The following is a 22,104-nucleotide window of genomic DNA, read 5'->3' as shown; positions in this document are numbered from 1 at the left end:
CTGCTTCACCCGGAGGTCCCCGTTTGCATAGGGTCCTGTTCTGCCAAGGGGTCCCGTTTGTCCCAAGGTCCTTCCTGGCCTGAGGGTCCCTTTTCGCCTGGGGCCCCCCTTCACCCAGGGCTCCCGTCTGGTCTGGGGGTCCCATCTGTCCCAGCGGTCCCTCTTGGCCCGGGGCTCCCGCTGCTGCCGGGGGTCCCGTGTGCCCGGGGGTGCCTCTTGGCCCGGGGCTCTGGCCGCGGGCAGGGGTCCGTGCCGGCCCGGGGGTCCCGTGTGCCCGGGGGGTCCCGTGTGCCCGGGGGTCCCCGCCGGCCGCGCATGAGCGGAGCAGCGGCCGTGCTGGCGGCGGCGGGAGGGGCGGGCGGCCCCGGCATCCCGCGGCCCCGGGGGGCGGCCCCGGGGAGCGCGGCACGGCCGCCCCCGCAGCCGGCGGCAAGGGCAGGGCCAGCCCCGCGCGGAGCGGCACGGCTCGGCTCGGCACGGCTCGGCTCGGCGCTGACGGGCTCCCGGTGCCGCCGCCGGCTCCGGCATCACATGACTCGCCCGTCTGCGGGAGACGCGGCTCCGGGACGCGGCGCTCCCCCGGCAGAGCCGCCGCCGCCGCGGGAGGCGAGCGCTGCGCGGGCAGGGCGGCGGGGCTCGGCCGCGGCATGAACCGCCGCGGCGGCCGCCGGCTCTCCGGGGGCAGCGGGCGCCGCTGATGCGGGCGCGGGGGCTGCGGCTGCTCGCCAGGGACCCGCCCGCCGGCCGCCCGGCGGGGACCATGTGAGGAGCTGGCGGTGCCCACCAAGATGCAGAAGGGAATGCGGCTCAATGACGGGCACGTCACCTACCTGGGGCTGCTGGCGAAGAAGGACGGCGCCAGGAAGGGCTACCTGAGCAAGCGGAGCTCCGACAACACAAAATGGCACACCAAGTGGTTCGCGCTGCTGCAGAACATGCTCTTCTACTTCGAGACCGACTCCAGCTCCCGGCCCTCGGGGCTCTACCTGCTCGAGGGCTGCGTCTGCGACCGGGCGCCCTCCCCCAAGCCCTCGCTCTCGGCCAAGGACTCCCTGGAGAAGCAGGTGGGCGCGACGGGGGGGCCGGGGCCGGAGCCCCCCCTGCACCGGCCGCGGGCGGAGAGGGATGGCCGGGGTCCCCGCGGGAGTCCCGGTCCCGTCCCCGCAAGCGGCCCCGTTCCCCGGGGCTCCCGCCGCGGAGCGGACCTGCCCGGCGCCCGGGACCTGCCCCACGCGTGACCGGGGCGGGGGATGAGGCTGGCTTGTGCCGGGGGAGGGGGGGATGCCCCCCCGGGTTGCAGTGCCGGTCACCCGGCCGCGCTGCCAGCGCACCCCGGGGCAGCGGGTAAGTTCATTATGGGGGTGTCGGGCTCTGCCCGGAGCCCCCCCCCCAAGTCGTCCCCCCCCCCCCCCCGGCTAATTAGCCGCCGGTAATTAGCGGCGGGGCTGCGGCGCGGGGCGCCCCCCGGCGGCCGCGGGCTGCGCTTTGCGCAGCGGAGCCCCGCGCCCCACGCGTGTCCGCGGCGCGGCCCCGCCGGCCCGGCCGAGTCTTTGGGGCAGTGGCCCCGGCGGGGCGTGGAGGGGCCCGGGGTTCCCGTGGGGTTGCTCCGTCCACGCTGCGGCTCGGCCGTTCGGCTTCGATGTTTCGCGGCCTGACGCAGCCCCCCGTGTGCACCCCCCGGGGGCTTGCCAGGGTGCTGGGGGGCAATCCCGCCGCCGGCCCCGCGGCGTGGGCAGCCCGGGCGCTGGGTGCGCGGTGCTCAGCGCGGGGGGTGTGGGGGGTGTGGGGGGTGCGTGTGTGTGGACGGCCTTGTTTTCACCAGGATTTCAGCCCGTTCCCGCTCCCCACGCGTGCGGTTCGTGCTCCTGTCGCAGCCCCGGCTGGAATCGCTGCTCGTCCCCTCCGGGGCGGTGGGCAGATGCGGAGCCGGGGCCCCCCGTGCCGCACGCAGGGCTGGCGCTCGGCCGCAGCGCTCCTCGCAGATGCCAATGGCTGCAGGCGGACCCGCTCCCAAACTGCGACGCCGTTGCGAGGCCCTGGGAGAATCCAGGTGCCCCCCCCGGGCAGCGCCTTGGGGTCCCGGCCGCAGGGAGCGCAGCCCTCGCCGCGCCCGGGGGTGGGTTTCTGTGCCCCGGGTGGGCAGGGTGGCGCGGAGCAGCGCGGCGTGCGGTGCTGGCAACCGCCGGCTTGTTTGGGGGAGGCGGGCGGGAAGGACTGGCTTCCATTCCAGCCTGGGGGTGCAAAGCCCTGTCCGTCGCAACCGTGGCTTCCAGAATCCCATCCAGCCTCTCGATCGTGGCGAGGAGCCCGTTGCGGTTGAATTCACCCCTCGACCGCTGTGCGTGGAGTGCAGCCGCGCACCCCGTTGGGCGCCCGTGTCGCAGAGGGCACCGGGGAGCCCCTCGCGAGGAGCGGGGGTGGTTTTCCCGGCGCTGGGTGCTTGCGGGAGGCACCATGCGTTTTGGGTCCAGCTCTGCAGATCTTGCATAATTTCTGGTAAGCAGGCTCCCGGGGAGGTGGTGCTGAGCGCTGCCGGCAGACTGCAGGACAGGCCCGCGGGCACCCACCCGAGGCAGGGGGTCGGCTGGAGGGAAATAAGCCCTGTAATTACCTCTGGCTAATTGTGGCACGCTCAGCACTCCAAAAAGCCCTGCCACAAGAGCGAGGCAGTGCAGCACCGCGGCTCCGTGGCACGTCTCCTCGCTCCCAGCAGGGATCGCGGGGGCATTTCCCTGCTCGGATCAAAATACCGTGGTTTTTTTTTTTTGCGACAGCTGTGGCTCCTCGCAGTCCTGGCCCCTGCCCTGGAGCAGCCTCCCGCGTGCTGCGCGTTCGGCTACGGCAGCAGGGAAGGTCTGTGCCTGCGCGGGGGTCGCGCTGCTCTCCTGTTTGTCAGCTGCCTGCCTTTAGGTACCAGCGTAATAGATGTTGTTGCGCGTTCCTGGTTCGGCCTCAGTCGAGCTGGCTCGCCGGGTTCTGACTCCTCCTGGGGGTGCAGGAGGGATTTTGTGCCAGGTACACATTAAGGGGAGGATGGCAGAGCCCCTTTCCGTTTCCAAATGCACCTGGAAGATTTATCCTCAGTGCAAACGAGGGGCCGCTGTCACGGCGCAGTCAGATCCTGCCACACCAAATATTTACCAGGCCGCTGATCTGCGCCGATTTACCAAGGTTTAGCGTCTGGCTCATAATTCTGTATAATTTCATTAGGACAAATGTAAATGAAAGCGCTCAAGCACTTGAATGCCTACTGCTTTGCAAACTAATTAACGGCATACCAGATGAGATAAGCAGCAGAATATTTATGGTGCAGATCTGCAGCGGGGTCTGTGCAGGAGGCCGGCAGCGAGCGAACGGCACGCCGAGCCGGCAGGTCTCTGGGAGGAAGGTGTCCGAGTTCTGCAAAGCAGCTACAACATTTTCTTCCAGCTCACCTGGAACTGAGCCGCATTCAGCACCGCCGGCTCTTCCTTTGAAAGAAGGTGCCGAGGAAATTTCTAGCATTGCCGGGGATCACCGTTAATCGCTTTCTGAGGGTATTTATCTGTCCGGGCAGTTACCGCTGGAGCTGTGAGGGCAGCATTCCCTGCGGCAGAGGAGTTTCAGGTTTAGGTTCCTCCTTCACTGGAGCAAAGCCTGAAAGGTTTCAAATTCTCCACGAAGGAGAAGTTTTAAAAGGTGGGTCTTTCAAAACCCCCTCTTTTTTAAAATTCTCGTATTTTGCTTCAGTGGGAGATTTTTTTGCTGGGAACGCAGCGTGTTTTTAGGCTACGGTGCAGGTGAGAATAAAGGAGCACAGTTATTTGAAAAAACTGAAACACCAAAGAGGGGATTTGGACGCCTCTGGAAACTTTCTTTTCTGTTTTTGTTACATTTTTCCGCAAAGGAAATTTTCTTCAAACCGTTTTGATTTGGAATATACCGTATTGTTGGGTGGTTTCAGGCTGTGGCCCAGCAGAAGGGTCTGCCGGGTCCCACTCCGAGTGGGAGGTTGGCGATGGGGCTGCTCGGGGCGGCGGTGCCGGCGGCGCGATGGGCGCGTGCCCGGTGGTGCTGGGGCGAGGTGGGGGGCGAACCCTCCCTTTTATCCTGCCGCGGTGGCTGAGCCGTGCAGCCCCCCGGGCGTGGGGACGCTGGGATGTGCTTTCACGTGCCGGCGTCTCCTGCCTCGTGGTGGAAGAGGCCGTGAGAGACCCCCGGTCCGTGCCGCGTTGCAGGGGAGGGCGGGCAGGACGCGGGGCGCCCCGGGTGGGACTGCCTGCGGTGGGGTGCAGCCAAAGGGAGATCCCAGCGGAGGAGCTGAGCAGGCGTAGAGATCCGGAGCAGATCCGTCCCCGACCTCAAGGCCGTGTGCTCGGCTCCAGGAAGGCTCCGGCTTTAGGCGAGGGCTCTCCATCGCGCGTGAGTCGGGCAGCGGGGAATTGTGGCTGGGTTTGCTCCAGGGATCCAGCCTTGAGTCACATTTGCAGACCCGCGCCCCGGTGCCCTGAGTTATTCGTAACCAGCAGCACTCTGTGCCTCGGACGAGAGCCAACGTGATGCTGAGTCAAGTGGTAGCACTGTGCGAAACCCTTGACTGGAAACTCAGAAGCTCTCTGGAGCGATGAGTCTTTTTCCCCACAAAGCCTGGGCTGCTCCTGTGAACACACAGCCCGTAGCCGGAGATTTTCTTCCCCGTCTCGGAAGCGTTTGCCAGGGATGGGGGTAACGCTTATTGCCCCTGCTATCGGGGGGCAGGGGAGACTCAAGGCAGCATTTTGCACCATGATGCACCAGTGGGTGGGCGTGCGTGGCCGTGGTTTCCCGGCAGGAGGGGAGAAGACTTGTGGAAACGGTTCCCACCGGCATGTTGGGGAAAGAGTTTGTCTTCCATCTCCCTGAAGTGCGTGCAGCCCCCGTCCTGCCCGTTTCCCTCACAGCTAAGCAGGGCACGAGAAAGCCACGTCTCTTCTCAGCACCGGCAGCACGAAGAGTGGCGGGTGCCGAGCAGAGACAAAGCGCAGTCACCGAGGGCACCCTGTCCGCTGGCACCCATCCCTGCGACGCTGGAAGAGCTGGAGGGAAGCGGAGCTGGGGGACGCTTGGGCTCCTCGGGGTCGCCCGCCCTCGTGGGGCATCGGCAGGAGGTACCTGCTGGGGGGGACGCGCGCTCTCCCTCGGAGCCGAGCCCCAGGCCCCGCTGATGGAGCCGTCCCCGGCGGCAGGAGAGCTTGGGCAGGTCTCCGAGGGTGCAGCAGCGTGGGGCACGGGACCCGGCTGTGCCTGTCCCTGCACGGGGGGGGTCACCTGGGCAGAGCTCCCGGTGCCCTCAGAAGGGGCTGCCCTGGGTGAGCCGGGGGGGGGACACTGGGCAGGTCCCTCGATGAAGAGGGTGGCGATGGCCCTTCTGGAGCAGCCAGGCATTTTCCAGACCTTCTCCTCCAGCGTTAGATGCAGGTGCCTTGCCGGGAGCTGCTCTCCCAGCCCCTGTGCAATGACGAGCAGCGTGTGCCCCCCCGGGACCCTCTGGCTCTTTGCGGCGATGGCCCAGCGCGAAGGCAGCGAAGCAAAACAGGGAGGTGCCGGTTGGTACGGCAGCGAGCGGTCCCTGCGCCGCACGGACACCCCGCGTTAGCCGCGCATCCAGCCGCAGCCCAGCCTGTGCGAAACGTGCACAGGAGGGTAACGCGCTTGTCGGCTTCTAGAAAAGTCTGGGGTTTTTGTTGGGGGTATCTGTCTGAGCGTGCTGCGGCCTGATTGCCGTCTTTCTGATTATTCGCAGGGTGCTTATTCAAAGGACAGGGTAGTGCCGTGCGGTCGCGATGAAGCGATTACGGCTAGTCTGAGCGCAGGACACCTTGCCTCTGCGGGAACTGGCTTTGTCATAGGATGAAAAACTCTTCCCCAAATTTCTCATATAAATCCAAATAAGGCAATTTTGGGACAACGTGGCCTTCTTACAGATGTTCTGTGAACAAATGAGCTAAAGTCATCAACCAGTCGTTCTCCCGGCAGTAAGCACGATGTGAGCGGATGGGGGTGCTGGGCGGGCTGCGGTTGTGCTCGTCGCCGAGCTGCAGCCCGGGGCCGCGCGGCTGGTGGCACCGACTGGGCAAACCGGTGTTCGCCAGCAAGGCGCGTACGTCAAACGTCCTCATCCACCGGCGGCGGTCAGGGCTGTGGGGTTTGTTTTTTTTTAATGCTTGCAAACGGTTTTCCAAAAGGCTGAGATCCACCGTACTCCGCGGCTGCCTTTGGTACGTCACCAGGAGCGCAAAGTGCGTGTCCGTGCTCGGCCCCCGAGGCTGGGGACGGCGCCCAGGTTTGCTGGGGTGTCGCGTGCTCAGCAGTGAACCCCGCCTGTCCCAGGCCCCCGCGCAGGCGTCAGACACCTCCCCGAGGTCTTCCAGATCTGGAGTTAAGTTTAGCATCGATGTCTCGGGGGCTTGAGCTCCAGCTTTCAAAGTCCGCAGCCGGATGCTTGAGCAGCATCCCCCCCCCCCCCGTCGCGGCAGCGGGAATCCTGTCGGAGAAGCCCTCGGTTGTTGGATGGTTCAGGAAAAGTGGGTTTGTGCATCCAAACTCGGAGCTGAAGCGGTAAAATAGGTACTGGAATAGTTTGGTTGCCAAAGGGAGTCAGTAGAGGTTGGTTTCTGATAAAGGAAAAAAGGCTGAGAGCATTTGCAAAACAAAAAATCGGAACAAGAAAATGGTTATTAAAAAGCTTAAAAGGACGTTTTTCAAGATGATTTTTTTTTTTAAATGTATGGCGCTCATGGCTCAAGCTGTTTGGCTCTTTCCATCGGCTTAATTCACCTTGGTTTGCTCACTTGGGTCTTTGCCACGACAGCCGGCCTGTTGGATTTTTATAAACTTTAACTCAAAACTTTTTTCCTAGACTTGTGTGCTTTTAGCCAGGCTTTCTGCCGTGAGCTGAACACTCAGCCTTCGTACCAGCAGCACCGAAACCTGAATGTATTTACATCCAATCTGATTTTTTGAACATAAATCACAATTTGTGAACCTAAACCTGAACTGCTCATAAATTTGGGATTATAGTACTGATTTTTGTGTCTTAAACATGATGCCAATCCGTCCCCTTTTTTCACTCATTGGCATCCAATGGATTCATGGGATGTGTTAAAGAAGCAGGAGGAGAGGGGAAAAACCCCTTTCCCAGCCCAATCCCACCAGCTCAGCTGCACTTTCTCAGCTGCATATATACAATTTGCAGATTTCTTGCAAATACGAAGGCGCCGAGTCATAGCAACGGCGATATTCCTATGTAAAATCTGGCTGAGGTAGGAATGTCCGATATACCCCGGGTTAGGACTTTGCTCTAACGCTGGTTTCTTCGTTAATGATGCCAGGGCTGTATTTCCAAGCCACGAGCGGGGTCTGCTCACGGTGCCGGTGCCACGCAGGCTCAGCCTGCGTGGTACCGGCGATGCCTGCGTGGCACTGGCGATGCCTGCATGCCCGTCTGCCGGCATCGCTGGGAGGGAAAAATTGATTTTATTTTATTTTTTAACAAATGTTTCTGCCCAAGACTTAGGGTGGGCTTCACGTGGGGTGAAGCCTCTCGCTGCAGAGTGTCCCCTGCTTGCCGTTTGCCCCGCTCGTGGGTGAAGCCCACCCAACTCGGCTCGATGCTCAGCTCTAGTGCCCACATCTGAGCATCCTTACGGTGTGTCCTGAAGCAGAGGATGCAAATTTCTGCTTCTGGGTTTTTTTCTTATTGTCAGCAAGCAAATAAACTGCTCGGCCACCCTTCTCCTCCGTCCCAGTCCCAGGTCCTCTCTTCCCAGAGCACATGGTATGTAGGTCAGGGAAGTTAAAAGCTGCCATTGCTGGCTGTGGAATTTTAAGACTCATCCATCCAGAGCAGGAAAATTCCTCTCCCTTGCCCTTTACGTCAGCTGCAATAACCATCAGCTTCACGAACAGGCGGCCGCGTACCTATCTGCCACGGGCGGATGCGGGTCCCCGGCGCGGCAGGGAGCGTCCCCACTGCCGAGGGACGGCGAGGGACGTCTGCTGCGGGGCGGAAAGGCCCCTGTGACGGCACGACAAATCCGCTTTGTGTGGGAAAAGGGTGACGGTCACCGCTCCCGTGCGGGCGGCGTTGCTGGGGGTGTTTGTGTCTTGGTCCCCCCGTTCTCACGCTGGCTCCTTCAGCACCATCTGTGAGCAGCGTGGGTCTGCAGGAAAAGCGCCCGGCCGTGTTGGTCACGGCAGCCAGAGCGGCTGGCAAGTTGTTCGGGCTGGAAAACGCCCTGCTCCAAATTTTAAAAAACCCCTGGAATATGTTGATTTTCTATTTTGGAAATAATGCGTCATTTTAAAGCTTATTTGAATTTACTTATGTGTTTACTGAATAGAAGGCAAGAAGCAAAGCAAACCCCTCCAGGAGCTCAGCGGACCGGCAGCAGTGGGTTTCCTGGGGCAGGACTCTGCTTCGCCCTTCTCTGGCTCGACTCTGCCAAACCAGAACGTTTGCTGGTTTGTCCCCGGTGCCGCGGTGCTGGCGCCTGCCCGAGGGAGCCCTGAGCCGGGCGCCGGTCGGGTCTGCGTGGGCGGTGGGACGGTGCTGGGAGCCCTGTGCCGTGGGGAGCGGGAGGGCTGGGCAGCTCTCAGCGGGGGCACGGGGGGGGGATGCTGGTGCGTGGCGTGCCCTGAGCCCAGCCGGGAGCCCCGCGGGAGCTCGCCCCTGCAGAAACACCACGTGGGACCTTGTCGTGGCCGTGGGACACGGGGATCTGTGTCCCAGCAAGGCCCCGGCGTGGGAACCCCCAAAGCACGAGAGCAAACGCGCTCTCTGTAATCGTCTCGCTGGCGTTCAGTGCGGATGCGGGGGCTGCAGGAGCCCCACTGTCCCAGCCACGGCGCGTGGGACCGAGCATCAGATGGAGATGGGCACTGGAGCGCGACTGCGGGTGTGCGGGGACCCCCACCTTGGGGTCACCGGGGTGGCAGGGACCGCGTCTGGGGGTGCACACACGGGAGGTTTTGCAGAGCCATCGCTGCGCTAACCGTGCCAGCCCAGGCACATCGGGCACGCGGGGGGGTGTTTCTGGGGAGACGGTCCCTGCACGTTAATCACTCGGGTAGTCTCCTTCATTAATTCAAAGTCATTTGTTGAGGCTCTGGAAGCAGAAATAGCTCCCGAGCAGCATTTTGCTCTTAGTAAAAACAGCCAAGCCGGTGCCGGGGATTTTTTGCAGAAAAAGCGACAGAGGGAGCGGAGCTTGGGGAGCAGGCTCAGGGGGACCGGGGCTGCGGCGGGTGCCAGGGCAGGTCCCTCCTGGCTGAGCCACCCTCGAGCAGAGCCCCGGGCACACGCTGGCTGGGGGTCCCCAGCGGCGGCCGCTGGAAACGGTCTGAGCTGCTGGCAGGTGCTGCGGGGTCCCCCAAGGAGCAGCCCCCGCCTGTGCAGGCATTGCCTGGCCCTGTCCTGCCGGCGCCTCTCCAGCCGCGGATGCCCCGCACCTCGCACGACAGCACTCGGCGTCCAGGTACGGGACTTTGCCAAACCGCCAGCTGGAGCTGAAATTCTCCGCGCTGGTATCTGCCTCCAGCTGAATTACTGCGAAACGCGGGAGTTTCTGAGGCTGCGGCAAAAGTCGTCGTTTGCTTCTGCTGAAAAGCACTTGGAGCCATCTCCCTGTCAGCCTTGGCGGCTCGGGGTCTGCAGGAACCGATTTGGCTGCTGCCGGGGATGCGCCATGTCTCCCCCCCGTGAAAAGCTGGAGCAGCCTGTCGAGCCCTTAGGGTGGGAGAGGGGAGAGGCTCTGGGGGTCTCTGGCACCCCGGGCCGTGTCCCATCGAGCCCGGGGGTCTCTGCCTGTCAGGGGCTTCAGTACCGGCCCCCCCCCGTGGCGTGCAGCACCCGCCCTGCCCTGCAGCAGGCAGGGCCAGGGAAGAGCTGGCGGTGGTCGCAGGGCTGCGGCTGGCCCCCGGTGCGTGTTTTACCTTTTCGCTTTGTCCCCTGGAATGCTCCCGTGCCGTTCCTGGGGCTTCCTGAAGTGGGACCCCCACAGTGCCAGGGGCTGGGGGCATCCCTCAGTGCTGTGTCCCGCAGCACAGTGAGCGGCTTCCGCCGCCGTGGCTGTGGGTCGAGGAGCTCTGCGGTGAGCAGAGACGGGGGTGGGAAGCTGCAAACCGAACCTGTGGGTAGTGGGTGCCCAGCACCGGGCAGGGGTGGCCCAGCAGCGCTCACTGCCCCGGGATGCCGGGCATGGGGCCGTGCTGGAGGCAGGGGCCGATCCTGCCGCTCCCCGTGCGGTGCTGGTGAGTGGCGGTCCCGGGTCTGTGCGGCTGCCCGGCCCTGCGGTGCTGCCACCGAGCCTCGGCCCCGGGCGGCGAGCAGGGCTGGAAGCGCTCCCGGGCTGTCGAGTTTGATGTGTCACTGTGATAACAGAGAAGGATCGTAATTTAGGCAGAGATAAAAGGTGGTGGGAGTTTTATTATTCAAATATAAAATAACTTCCTCCCTGCAAGCGCGCTGCGCTTCCTGGGTATTGTATGGGGATAAATCAGAGTGACGCGGGAGCTGCAGCGCGTGTGCTCCCAGGAACCCGCTTTTATTTGGACATGGAGCAGCGGTTGGGACTGAACCGCCCTGGCCGCGGTGGGAAGCTTTCGGCCCCACGTCGTCCATCGCTGCTGCCGGCAGCGTTGAAGCTGCCATTTGCAAAACCTTCAGGAGTTTCTGGGTTTGAATCGGATGAGGCAGAGGCGTCTGACGAAAGGGTTTTGGTGCTGGTGTGTCGGGAGGTGCCTCAGTGGGCCCGAAGCGGGGGCAGAGGCAGGGTGGGCTCCTGCCCCGTTCCCTGCCCCGTTCCCTGCCCCGTTCCCTGCCGCTGGCTCTGCCACCCCTTACTTTAAAATCCGTCAAGCCCCGGCGCTGTGTGAGGTGCTGCTTTTCCAGGGGGCCCTGGAGAAGAACCAGGGTGCTCTAACCCAGCACCATGCCTGGTCCTGCCTGTGGGCGCAGGGGTCTCAGCGGGTGCGCTCGCCCATGGGAGCACACATGGCTGCTGCTTCACCCCCCCGAGGGACCCGCAGCACCCGGGAAGGGACCAGTTTGGGAGTCACGGAGGCATGTCCCCGTGTTTCTGGTCCCTTGGGGACTCAGCCGAGCTCCGGCTGTTGGTGTCGGTGGGGCGCGGGGCGGTGAATGTGTGTGCCACAGCGTCACGGTGGTTTGTCCCCGCGGCACCGGGAGCTCGCGGGGGCACTGGCACTGAGGAAGGGTTTTCCCACCCCTCACATCCCTGGGCCGGGACACCGGGGCTGGGGAGCGAGCGTTTGGCAGCGCCCTGGCACGGCTGGTGATATCCCTGAGTCGCTGTTTGAGGGGGAGGATTTCCAGACTTGCCAATCCGACGAGCTCTTTAATGCTGTTTGCAAGGGAAGGGGTGTAAGAGAGATGGGCGTAAAGCAGAGAGGTGAAACTACCCCACAGTTTCAGAGACCAAAAATTTCTGGTGAATTTTCTGTCATCAGAGCTGTCTTGTTGCCATCAAAAGCCTTTGGGCTGGGAGGGAGAAGAAAGGGGGGTGAGAAGCGAAGGGCTCTGGAGCTGCTGCAGTCCCAGACGTGTCCCCCGGACAGAGGCGAGCTGCCAGCCCGGCTGCCCGGAGCTCTCGCCAGCCTGGCCGGGCCGGGGAAGGGGTGGGAGGCGGATGATGGCGTGTTTTACCTTGGAGAGGGCTCCCTAGGGAGAAAACTTGTCTGCAGGATCAGCAATAAAAATACATTGCCCCTGAAGGATCCTGGACAGAAGTAAAGGAGATGCGTCTTCACAGGGTCGCAGCAAGAGCCAGGTGCCCCCCAGGAGGAGAACGGGCTGGTTCTAAAGGAGGGCTCTGGCGTGGGGTCCCCGGGCCCCCCTTCTCCTCCTCTGCAGGACCCGGGCGGGCTCAGCCAGCTCAGAGCGTGTTTCTCTGTCGCGCAGCGAGACACGAGCCCTGGGTGGGCATGGTGCTGGGTGGGGAGCTGGGTGTCTGTCCGTCTGTGCTGCCTGCTCCGGCATCACCCGGGAACAGCGACCGGCTGCGCCTCGGCCTCCCTGCGTGCCGGGCTCCCTGGAAGCCTCCGGCATCCATCTGGAGGTCCTTCTCCTGAGCACCCCTGGGCCTGGTTAGGGGTGGGAAGGGGAACAGGGGAGGGGGAGGACAGGGAGGAGCTGCGATGGGCAGGGGTAGGGGTAGGGGTGGGAGACGTAGCCGTGTTTTGGGGAGGTGGGGTGAGCAGCACCCCCGGTGTTCAGCACAGGGGTGGGGATGGTGCTGCACCAGGCGTGCTGGGCTGTACCCCGGGGTAGCACCCCACTGCCCGTCCCTGCCTGCAGCGCGGCGTCGGGGCAGGTTCCCACGCGAGCTCCTGCCTGCGTTGCGGTGCCCGGCTCTGTTTTCACGGTGTGCCAGGGTCTGCGGTCGCAGCCGGCTGCTGCCTGCAATCCTGGGGGTCCGGGGTGCGCGCCAGGGAGCAAGCGGCTGCTGCAGGTTGGGTTGTTGTTTTTTTTCCAAGATACCTGTTAATTCAGATCCCTCGTCAAACCTAAGAGCGGAGCAGATAATGTCAGGATGAGCTTTTTCTAGTGGGTTTTGTTTTAGCCCGGTTATTCTGGGCAGTATCCGGCACTGCAGCGTGGTACCTGTTTCCTAGGAGACCGCAGGAAAGCGCAGGAGCAGCACAAACCCCAGCGACGCGGGCTGCCGCCACGCACAATTAGCACAAATACTGTAAATGTCAAGGGAGGCTAAATATAGTCCTGCGCTCAGTCCTAGCACACCGTTGCCCGTTACAGCCTCCCGGCTCGAGCGGTGAGAGCACGTGGGACCGGGGCTCTGCCCGACGCCAAGCCCCAGGCGCCAACGGGGCTTCGTTTTGGTGCCCGGGGGTGCTCGCTGCCCGCGCAGGCAGGGATGCAGGCAGCCTGGGGCCGGGGCTGGCTAAACGCCCTTTGCTCAGCCGCCCCTTTCCCGGGTGCGGGTTGTCCCTCAGGCCGGCAGCTCCCGCACCGCGGTGGTTTTAGGTGTATCTGACGCCCGGGGTTTGCCCAGCGGGATTTCCCCTCGGAGCATATCTCGGCCCCGTCCTCGCCCCCAGCACGGCTGCGCCGCCTCACCGGCACAGAGCAGCTTTTCCCCGAGCGCCGCGGGCAGCACGTCTCAGCTCCGCTCCTGGTGTTCAAAATGTTATTTTCTTTTAAACAAAGCGACCCGTGGTGGATCTTAAAGCACTTTTCCAATGGCCCTGTGCGAGCGAGCGGTAACCTCACCCTCCGTTTGCTCCCGCAGCATTACTTTACCATTAATTTCAACCACGAGAACCAGAAGACCCTGGAGCTGAGGACCGAGGATGCCAAGGACTGCGACGAGTGGGTGGCAGCCATAGCTCACGCCAGGTATCGCCCTCCGCCAGCACAGACCCGGGGCGGGGGGTATCGGAGGCAAAGCCGTGCCCGAGGGCGGCTGCGGGCAGGGCTGCGGGCAGGGCTGCGGGCAGGGAGCCGTTGAGGCAGGTGCTGCTGGCAGGCAGGGCAGGGCAGGGCACCTCTGGCCCCCAGCCCCGTGTCGGGGACCCTCGTGCCGTGCAGGAGGCTGCATTCAGATGTGCCCCCCCAGCCCTGTGCCAGCCCGTCCCTGTCCGGCGCGGGGCGACCGTCCCGGCACGCTGGCACCGCCTGGCCCGGCCTGGTGCCGGAGGGATGCCCGATTCACCGGCGGGTTCAAAGCCTGAGGGGAAGGGTTTCGTCTGGAGTAGCAATATGTCAGAAGGGGGTTTTTCCAAGCTCGCGTGTCTGTGCCAAGGGAACGTAGCGCGGCCGGGTTGCTGGCCCCAGGGTCAGGAGCTGGCACGGCACAGGCGCGCGTCCGGTAAAGGAGGGTGCCGGGAGGGCAGCGAGAAGTGGGGGGCAGGTGAGTGTCGTATGCAGGAGGTTAGAGAAAGAACTGCTGCAGCACCTGAACGAGAGCAGGTGATCGTGAGAGCTTGTGCCACCAGTGTCCTCCTCGTTAAACTTGTGGGATGTGGTTGGTGAGAGAGGTCTGGCCATGGGCGCTTGGGGGAGTTTTTTGTCTCCTACCATTTCCCTAAAATTTGTGTTGTCTTTTCTGTTTGCACCCTCGCGGGGAACCCGAGTCCTCTGAAAACCACTCGGTTCTGAGTAGCAGCATCCCAAACTGCGAGAGCCGTCCCCGGTTCGTGCGCCCCGTGGTGAGGGGCGAGGGCAGCGCGTGGCAGCGGGGAAGGAGAACTCGCCCACAGCAAACCGCAGCGCGCAGACACTTAATTTTACGGGCACGTCCCGGGGGTCCGTGGCGGTGAGTCCGGAGGGGAGGAGAGGTGCTCATGGCCATGTCTGCCTGCAGCTACAGGAACCTGGCGACGGAGCACGAGGCGCTGATGCAGAAGTACCTCCATCTCCTGCAGATTGTGGAAACGGAGAAGACCGTTGCCAAGCAACTCCGCCAGCAGATCGAGGACGGGGAGATCGAGATCGAGCGCTTGAAGGCCGAGGTGAAGAGCCCGGCGTCGCCCCGCGGATGTGCTGCCGCTCCCTGGGGCGACCCGCGGGCAGGCGGCATCGACGCGCTGGCAGGGACGGGGGACGTCGCAGCTGGCGTATCTGCGCTCGTTTTACTGACGTCAGGCTGGCCCTTTCTCTTCTGGAGAGGGGCGAGGGCATCGCCTCGCTGGAGGGTTTTCTTGCAGGAGCCGTGCAGCCCCAGTGCGGTGCGTGTGCGAGGATCGGTGTGATCCCCGGCCCCGGGACGCTGCCGCGGCAGGAAGGGTTCGCTCCGGCAACGAGCGCTGGGGAACGAGCCAGCGAGCCGGTCCCTTGGGTTCAGGAGCAGGTTTTGGGGTGGGGGTGGAGACTCCTTACTTTCCCATGTCCTTATTTTCACCCCGGCTCCTTCGCTGAGCCCCTGGTGCGTGCTGCCTGCCCGCCGGTAACATCCGCCCGGCGCTGCAGAGCCGGAGAACGCACTGGGAAAGGGAAGAGGCGTCTGTGGCCTCGGGGGGTGGGGGGGGAACCTGTGCCAGGTGGAAGCTGCATCACCTGAGTATGTCAGGGAATTACCGCGCACCGTGCTGGGAGCGGAACGGACGCTTCCCTGAGCAGGGAGTGTCTCCTCCCCGAGAGCAACCCCGAAAACCTGTTGCCCCTGGCTCGTCCCAGAAGCTCTCGCAGCAGCGTGCTGCTCAGTAGTTTGCAGCGCTGGGTCGTAGGAAGGGCGACATGACGTGGGTTATGGCAGACAAAGCAACAAAATGCAAAAATGACTCAGCAGACAGTGCCGAGGGAAGCGGCGTCTCCAAGGCACTCGGGAGGCGGATGCTTGGAGGCGTGGGCCTGCCCGTGCTGCCCGGCCCCCGCGTTGCAGGGCTGCAGCTGCCCCGGTACCCTCTTGCCGCCCGGGTTACGGCTGCCGGTGGGCGTTGGTGCCGGCGGTGCGGCGGGGCCGGTGGACATGGGGCACCCCAGAGCCGGTGCTGCCGCCGGCCCCTCCTCGTGCCTGGCAGGGGGTCGGGCGGCAGCTCCGCGGTGGAGGCAGCCGGGAGCGGGTCGTGCTGCCCGCTGGGCTGAGGTGGACCCTGAGTCGGTCCGAATCTCAGAGCTGCCACGAAGGAGGCAGTCGGAGAGGCGGCGAGGCAGGAGGGGGAGAGCACGTCCTTACAGTGCACTTTTCCTTCTGTTCTTAGTACTTGAGGTACCCGGCGCAGGTCAGCGGCATGGGTCGGGGCGGGCAGCGTGCTGAAGGCTGCGTTTAGCCGCGGGGGGGCTGGGGAGCTGCCAGCCTTTCCCAGGGGCGGTTTCAGCACCGCTGAGTTTGTGCTCCCCAGCAGAACAGGATCGGCCCCAAACCAGCCCCGGCCGCAGCCCGCGGCACCCGCTCGGTCGGGGCGTTTCTCCATCCGGGGCCGGCCGGGAGCCCCCCGGGTCCGGTCCAGCCTCCGAGTCGGGGCGAGCTCCGTGGCCCCAGGAGGGGAGGGGAGGCGAGCGGCAGGGCGCTGAGCATCCCGACGAGCTCTTGGTCAGGGGAGGTGGGAGATGTGTTGTGTGACCCCTGGCATTCGCTGAGCTGCCACCCGTCCTGTCCCCTGCGCCCAGGTACTTTTGATTTCACCTTGTGTTGGGTTTGGGTTTGTTCTTTACTCTGCCACATGCTTTGAAGCAGAGATCAAATAATCAGCTTCTACTTTAATGTGCAAATTTTGCTCATTCCGTTTAAAAAAAAGGCACCAAAATAAAACCATGGCGCTGGCAAACCCGCTCCATGGGTCCCGGCCGAGATGCGCCTGGAGCCGGCGCAGGGAATGGCCTCGGCGCTTTCAAACGCTTCGATGCAGAGGGGGTGCAGGGGATGTTTGGTGACGTGAAGCTCTGTAGGAAGGCACAGGGAGAGGGAAAAATCTCCAAAGTCTCTTCTAAAATCTAACCCTGTGGAATAAAATGGGGTGAAAATGATAGAGCCGCGTAGGAGCCGGATCGGTGCCTGTGAGCCCGCGGCCGCTTTCTCCGGCGCGTTGGTGCTCGTGCCGAGGCCAGCGGAGCTGGGAGAGCAGGGGTGCTGGGGGGCCGGTGCCCCGGCAGTGCTGGCGCGTCCAGCCGAGCCATGGCCGGGTCACGCTGGCAGCACGCCGGCAAGGCGGCAGCAAATCTGCCAAAACGCCCCTTCACCGAACGGGGCCGGCTGGGTCGGGCGCGTCCCCAGCCCCGTGCCCTCCCTCCTGGCAGAGAGGGGCAGTTTCTGGGAAAACGCCTTCGTTTGGAACACTGGGAAGTGCCGAGAGGCGGCTGTTGAGCTTCCTTCGGACACGGTGACCGGATTGACCCACAGCGTTTTTTAGCTTCTTATGGTGTGAAAACATGCAGTTCAGAAGAGGCATTTCACTTCAAATCTTCAGGATTTTGTGGAAGTCATCTCCTCTTCCCGGGCTGTGGCCGTGCGGCAGAAGCAGCCTCTGCGCTGGCCGCCGTCCCTTCTGGCCCTTTGCTTTGCCCCTGCCAGCCCAGGCACCGAAACCTCGGCAGGAATCGCAGTTACTGCGGCTGGCGGTCCCCAGCGTCGCTGGGAAGCAGCATCTCCGACTGAAAAAGATCTCAACTCCTTTCTCTCCAAAACTTTTTGGAAAGTATTCTTTGAAAGTTGTTTTCTTATTTTTATTATTTTCTATGAAATCCAAACTCAAACCACATTTCTCCCAGTTTTCACGTTCTGGATGGCACATTTTTGTTCTCCCCTTTCCCGTAGCTTTACAACACTGGCGGCCGTGGGGGCAGGGACATGGCAATGAGCAGAGGAGTGAGAAAAAAGTACAGGCGAGAAGCAGTAAAAATTCAAACGCTTGCAGCTAACGAGATTCCATCCAATTTGTGTTGGAAAGCGTGACTGGATGAGCTTGTCCCTGTCTGCAAGTTTTTGGGGTGCAAATGACTTGAGGTTTTTCTGCCATTTCCTCTCCAACTCGTTTTTTAATGACTCGCCCGGGAAAGCTTTCGTAGGAAACAGGGATGCGGTTTGCGGGTGGTACCCGGCAGGATTTCCAGGGCCCCGTCTCTGCGGCGTGTTCGGTGGGGGATGCCGGGGACTCGGCGGTGCCCTGACGGCTCTGCAGCATTTCTTCATCTGCTTCACCCACCCATCTCCTGCTTAGACAGAACCAGCACAAAATGTCCCTATATCTGTAATTAGAGAGGCGCGTGCCGCTCTCCGGCGCTGCGCGGGCGCGGGGTTTGTCCTTGGCTCCCGGACGCGCCAGCGCGGCCGCTCACCCCCCCTGTGCCCGCAGATCGCCTCCCTGCTCAAGGACCACGAACGCATGCAGGCCGGCCAGACCAGCGCGCCCAGCGACGACGACGGCGACATCAAGAAAATCAAGAAGGTGGGTGGTGGCGGGTGAACGGCGTGGGGGGCCGGAGCCGGCGCTCGGCCGGGTCCCGGTGCTCGTGGCGGCACGGCAGGCACGCTCCGTGCGGGGCTGGCGGAGCGGTTGGTCTGGGGGAGCTGCCTGGGGAGGTGCCTCTGCTAACGGGAGGAAAATGTGTAAAACTGGAAACCCTTCTGTTGGTTGTGTTTGCTCCGCGGGGCTCCCCGGGCGAGCGAGGCATCCCTGGCCGGGCCGGCTCACGCACAAACAGCACCTCTTACATCCCACCCCCCGCCACGGCTGTGGTTACATCTTCTGTTTTTGCAAAGAACAAGCCAGCTGCTGCTCGCCACGTGTCCCGCTCCCCCAGGCGATTCCCTGAGCCCCGCAAGCCCGCAGGTGACTCGGTCTCCCCACGGTGCCGCAGAGAGGACCGGCACTGCCGCCGCTCGGGGAGCGGGTCCTGCCCTTGCCCGACCCCCGGGAAAGCCTCCGCCGGCCCCGGGCAGCCGGTGCCCTGTGCAGGGGCCGTGGGGTTGAACCCCGTGGGCTCAGGGTGGTGGGCAGCGCCCGCAGGCGTGGACGGAGCTCCGGGCACGGGGTGTGCTGCGGGTGCTCATTCACGTGAGGAAGGGCTGGGAGCTTTTCTAGGTGCCTTAATACAGCTCTGCGTGTTTGGGCGCACAGACGGGTGCTGGCTCAAGGCGGCTTCGGTGCCCCGGTTCCCCGGGTGACTGGGGGGTGCTGGGTAGGGCTAAGCACCCGGCAGGCTGGGAGTCTCCGTGCCCGCGCAGTCCTGGCAGGAAAGTGCCCGGCACCGTGTCCGTGTCGGTGCCCAGGGAAGTCAGGAGTTGGCACGGGATCCTCGCTTCTCATCGGAGTCTCTGTAAGAGAGGGAAGAGAGGACATTGTCTGCAGTAGGGAACTGCGTTTAAATGAGTTACTGTTCGTTTCCCAGCCGGGAGGATTCAGAGCAGCAGCAGTAACAGGCACCAACGCGCGCAGCTCAGCACAGAGCCAGGGAATCCTCACCGCAGAGCCGCGGCCCCTGCTCCGGGGCGCCTGCCCGGCTCGTCGGCCCCGACCCTAACGCGGCCGCTGCTCCCTCGGCAGGTGCAGAGCTTCCTGCGGGGCTGGCTGTGCCGGAGGAAGTGGAAGACGATCATCCAGGACTACATCAGGTCCCCCCACGCCGACAGCATGCGCAAGAGGAACCAGGTCGTCTTCAGCATGCTGGAGGCGGAGGCCGAGTACGTCCAGCAGCTTCACATCCTCGTCAACAACTTCCTGCGGCCGCTGCGGATGGCGGCCAGCTCCAAGAAGCCTCCCATCACGCACGATGACGTCAGCAGCATATTCCTCAACAGGTGAGTGCCGTCCCGGGTTCCGAGGGCTCTGCGGACCCCGGCGGAGCTGGCAGCCTCCGGGCAGGGGTTGGTGTCCGCAGCCCGCTGCCCTCCCCTGGGAATGGGCTTTGGGGTGCTCCGTGCCGGGGGCTCCCCGGAGCCCCCACAGCCGTGGGCGGGAGCCCACTGTCCCCTTGGGACACCTGCACGAGCAGCCCGCCAGGCGCTTGGCACTGACATGAGGAGGAGCCTCGGGGGCCGATGCTGCAGGGCCCCCGGAGCAGGTCGGAGCCCGTCTGCGGGAGGTCCTGGCTCTGGCGGGGGGAGGATGGTGTCCCTTGGCGTTAATGGCAGCCCGTAGGTAATGAGGGGCGAGCGGAGCGGGGCGGGTGCAGCTCCCACAGGGGGTGGTGAGGAGGGGGCAGGCGAAGCCTCTCCTGCAGCTGCAACACGGGGTCACAGCCGCTGCCAAGTCATAGAGTCGCAGACTGGTTTGGGTTGGAAGGGACCTCAAAGATCATCCGGTTCCAGCTAAAGCGTGCCGAGAGCGGCCGTGCCCAGGCGCTGGTGGGGGTGGGAGGTGGCACTCACCGACTCCAGCCCAGCCACGGTGATGCCGAGCGTGTCACCAGTACGTGCCAGGTTTAATGGCAGCTGCAATGGCTCCGTCCCGCGGATGGTACCGACACCAGCAGCAAGTCTTACCAACCAGCGCTGGAGGTGCCAGCCACCCGTCCCTTGCGGAGGGGAGCAGCTCTGGGAGCAGCGCTCTCAGCTCCTGGCGGTCGCTCCTGCCCCGCTGCCGCTGCTGCGAGCTGCCCGGGCGGCATGCGGTGCAGCCTGCTCTGGAAGCCGAGATGGACCCAGACTGCAAAACCCAAATTCCAGTTTTCCCCCACATCTGGGCTGGTGTGGAGCCGGCGCCTTGGCTGGGGCCAGCGCAGGCAGAGTGAGCGCTCCCCAGCATCCTCCTCTGCCTCGTCTCGTCCCCGCGGCATGAAGGAGGTCCCTCACCGTGGGGTGTCTTGGTGAATGAACGGTGGAGGAGCCGGCGCCAGCTCAGAGCTCCAGCCAGGAGCGCGGTGTCGGGGACCCTCTGCACCCACCTCCCTACCCCGTCTGAGTGTTCCCCGGCTCCCGTCCGGGCTGGCGATTTCATCTGATTAGTCATTATTTGCCACTTGTTCATCTGTCTGTTCACCCCTTGTTTTGTCTTTCAGCGAAACGATCATGTTTTTGCACCAAATCTTTTACCAAGGCCTGAAGGCAAGGATATCCAGCTGGCCCACGCTCGTGCTGGGTGAGTGTGTTGCCTCCCCGCCGCGTTTCCTCCCCGCTGGCTGCTGGGGCCGAGCCCGCGCTCCTCCTCGGGTGCAGCTCAGCGGGCGTGATGCTAACAGCAGTGAAAGCGTTGCACAGCACACCGGTGCTTGCTCGGGTCGGTCGCGGAAGCAAGGATCGGAGCAAAAAAATCCCAGAGAAACCCAATTCCTGCGTTTCTGGTTCTGCCGGGCGGTGGAAGGGCTGGGCTGGACCGTGCGCAGGAGAGCTGATGCTGACGAGCGCTGCCGTGTCCCTCAGCTGGTGTCTTTAAAACCCAGACTGGGCAGACCTGGGGCTGGGGTGCCCTGGGTGGGACCCGGGGGTGAGGAGGGTTGGGAGCCGGGGGGGCTGTGCCGGGACGCCGTGGCGTGTGCTGGACCTGCACACCCACCTCCCCACCGCCTCTCTGCTCGCAGCCGACTTGTTCGACATCCTGCTGCCCATGCTGAACATCTACCAGGAGTTCGTGAGGAACCACCAGTACAGCCTGCAGATCCTGGCGCACTGCAAGCAGAACCGGGACTTCGACAAGCTGCTGAAGCACTACGAGGCCAAGCCCGACTGCGAGGAGAGGACCCTGGAGACCTTCCTGACCTACCCCATGTTCCAGGTGACCGCTGGCGCTGGGATCGGCCCCGGGGGGTGCCACCACGGCGCTGGCGGTGCGGGATGGGCCGGGCGGTGCAAACCCCAGCCCCACAGCAGGCGTCGGGTGGTGGGGAGGCACAGCCCGGGCGAAGATGGCCTGGGGCTGGACCCTGCCTGGTCCCACGCTGCTCCTGGGACCCGCTCAGGCCATTGCTGGGCTCATCGGTGCTGTGGGAGGATGCTCTGGGTGAAGCTGCTGCCTTCCCGGCTGCCCCACGCCTCTGGGACACGGCTGGGGCACAGCAGGGTCCTGGCAACACCCCGCACCGCTCCCCCAATTCGTTAAGCCTTAGCGCAAGGAGCTTTGGGGCTTTTATAACCTCCCAGATCAGGGTGTCCCCCGCCCCGGTGGCTCCGGGAGCAGCGCAGGGTGGGCACCCGCAGCCCTCTGTGCCCCCCCTCCATCCCGCCCACCCCCCACCCTGCACCGTGGCTGATCCGCCGCCCCGGTGTGTTGTGCCGCAGATCCCCAGGTACATCCTGACGCTGCACGAGCTGCTGGCTCACACGCCCCACGAGCACGTGGAGAGGAACAGCCTGGATTACGCCAAGTCCAAGCTGGAAGAGCTGTCCAGGTCAGACCCACCGCTGCCCATCCCTGGGGGACCGGGGGCTGCGGGACCGGGGGCTGCTCTCGGCCCCGGGCCGCTGGGGCTGGCGGGGGGCTCTTGGCCGGGCTGCCGGCGCGGTGTGCTGCCCTTTGCTGGGCAGGGAGAGGGGCAGGGGCAGGCAGACCCTGACCCACAGGGTTCGGGGAGGGAGCAGTGCTGAGGGGACGGGGCTGGCCTGGGTGTTCCCACAGCACCCACAGGGTGACCGGGGGGGCCGTGCTGTCCCGCTGGGGTGGGCGCAGGAGAAGCTCAGTCCTGGGCTTGCTCGGAGCCCGTCGGCCATCCCTGACAAGGACAAAGCCCTCGCGAGC

General features: G+C 64.0%; 1 protein-coding gene across 3 annotated transcripts in view; it reads left to right on the top strand.

Annotated features, from left to right (window-relative positions):
- Nucleotides 1-639: 639 nt before the first annotated feature.
- Nucleotides 640-22,104, top strand: part of RASGRF1 (Ras protein specific guanine nucleotide releasing factor 1) — a 40,845-nt gene continuing 19,380 nt past the window's right edge. For all 3 annotated transcript variants that reach the window (XM_075764449.1, XM_075764448.1, XM_075764447.1), the window contains exons 1-8: nucleotides 640-1,064; nucleotides 13,287-13,393; nucleotides 14,361-14,508; nucleotides 17,788-17,880; nucleotides 18,979-19,232; nucleotides 20,432-20,511; nucleotides 20,951-21,144; nucleotides 21,648-21,757. In XM_075764449.1, the coding sequence (XP_075620564.1) occupies nucleotides 789-1,064; nucleotides 13,287-13,393; nucleotides 14,361-14,508; nucleotides 17,788-17,880; nucleotides 18,979-19,232; nucleotides 20,432-20,511; nucleotides 20,951-21,144; nucleotides 21,648-21,757 (1,262 nt within the window). In that variant the 5' untranslated portion in view covers nucleotides 640-788. The remainder of the gene's footprint in view (nucleotides 1,065-13,286; nucleotides 13,394-14,360; nucleotides 14,509-17,787; nucleotides 17,881-18,978; nucleotides 19,233-20,431; nucleotides 20,512-20,950; nucleotides 21,145-21,647; nucleotides 21,758-22,104) is intronic.

The sequence above is a fragment of the Balearica regulorum genome, chromosome 12 (assembly GCF_011004875.1).
Source record: "Balearica regulorum gibbericeps isolate bBalReg1 chromosome 12, bBalReg1.pri, whole genome shotgun sequence".
NCBI lineage: Eukaryota > Metazoa > Chordata > Aves > Gruiformes > Gruidae > Balearica > Balearica regulorum.
Note: the sequence above shows the minus strand (reverse complement) of the source record. Positions and strands in the feature narration are given on the sequence as shown.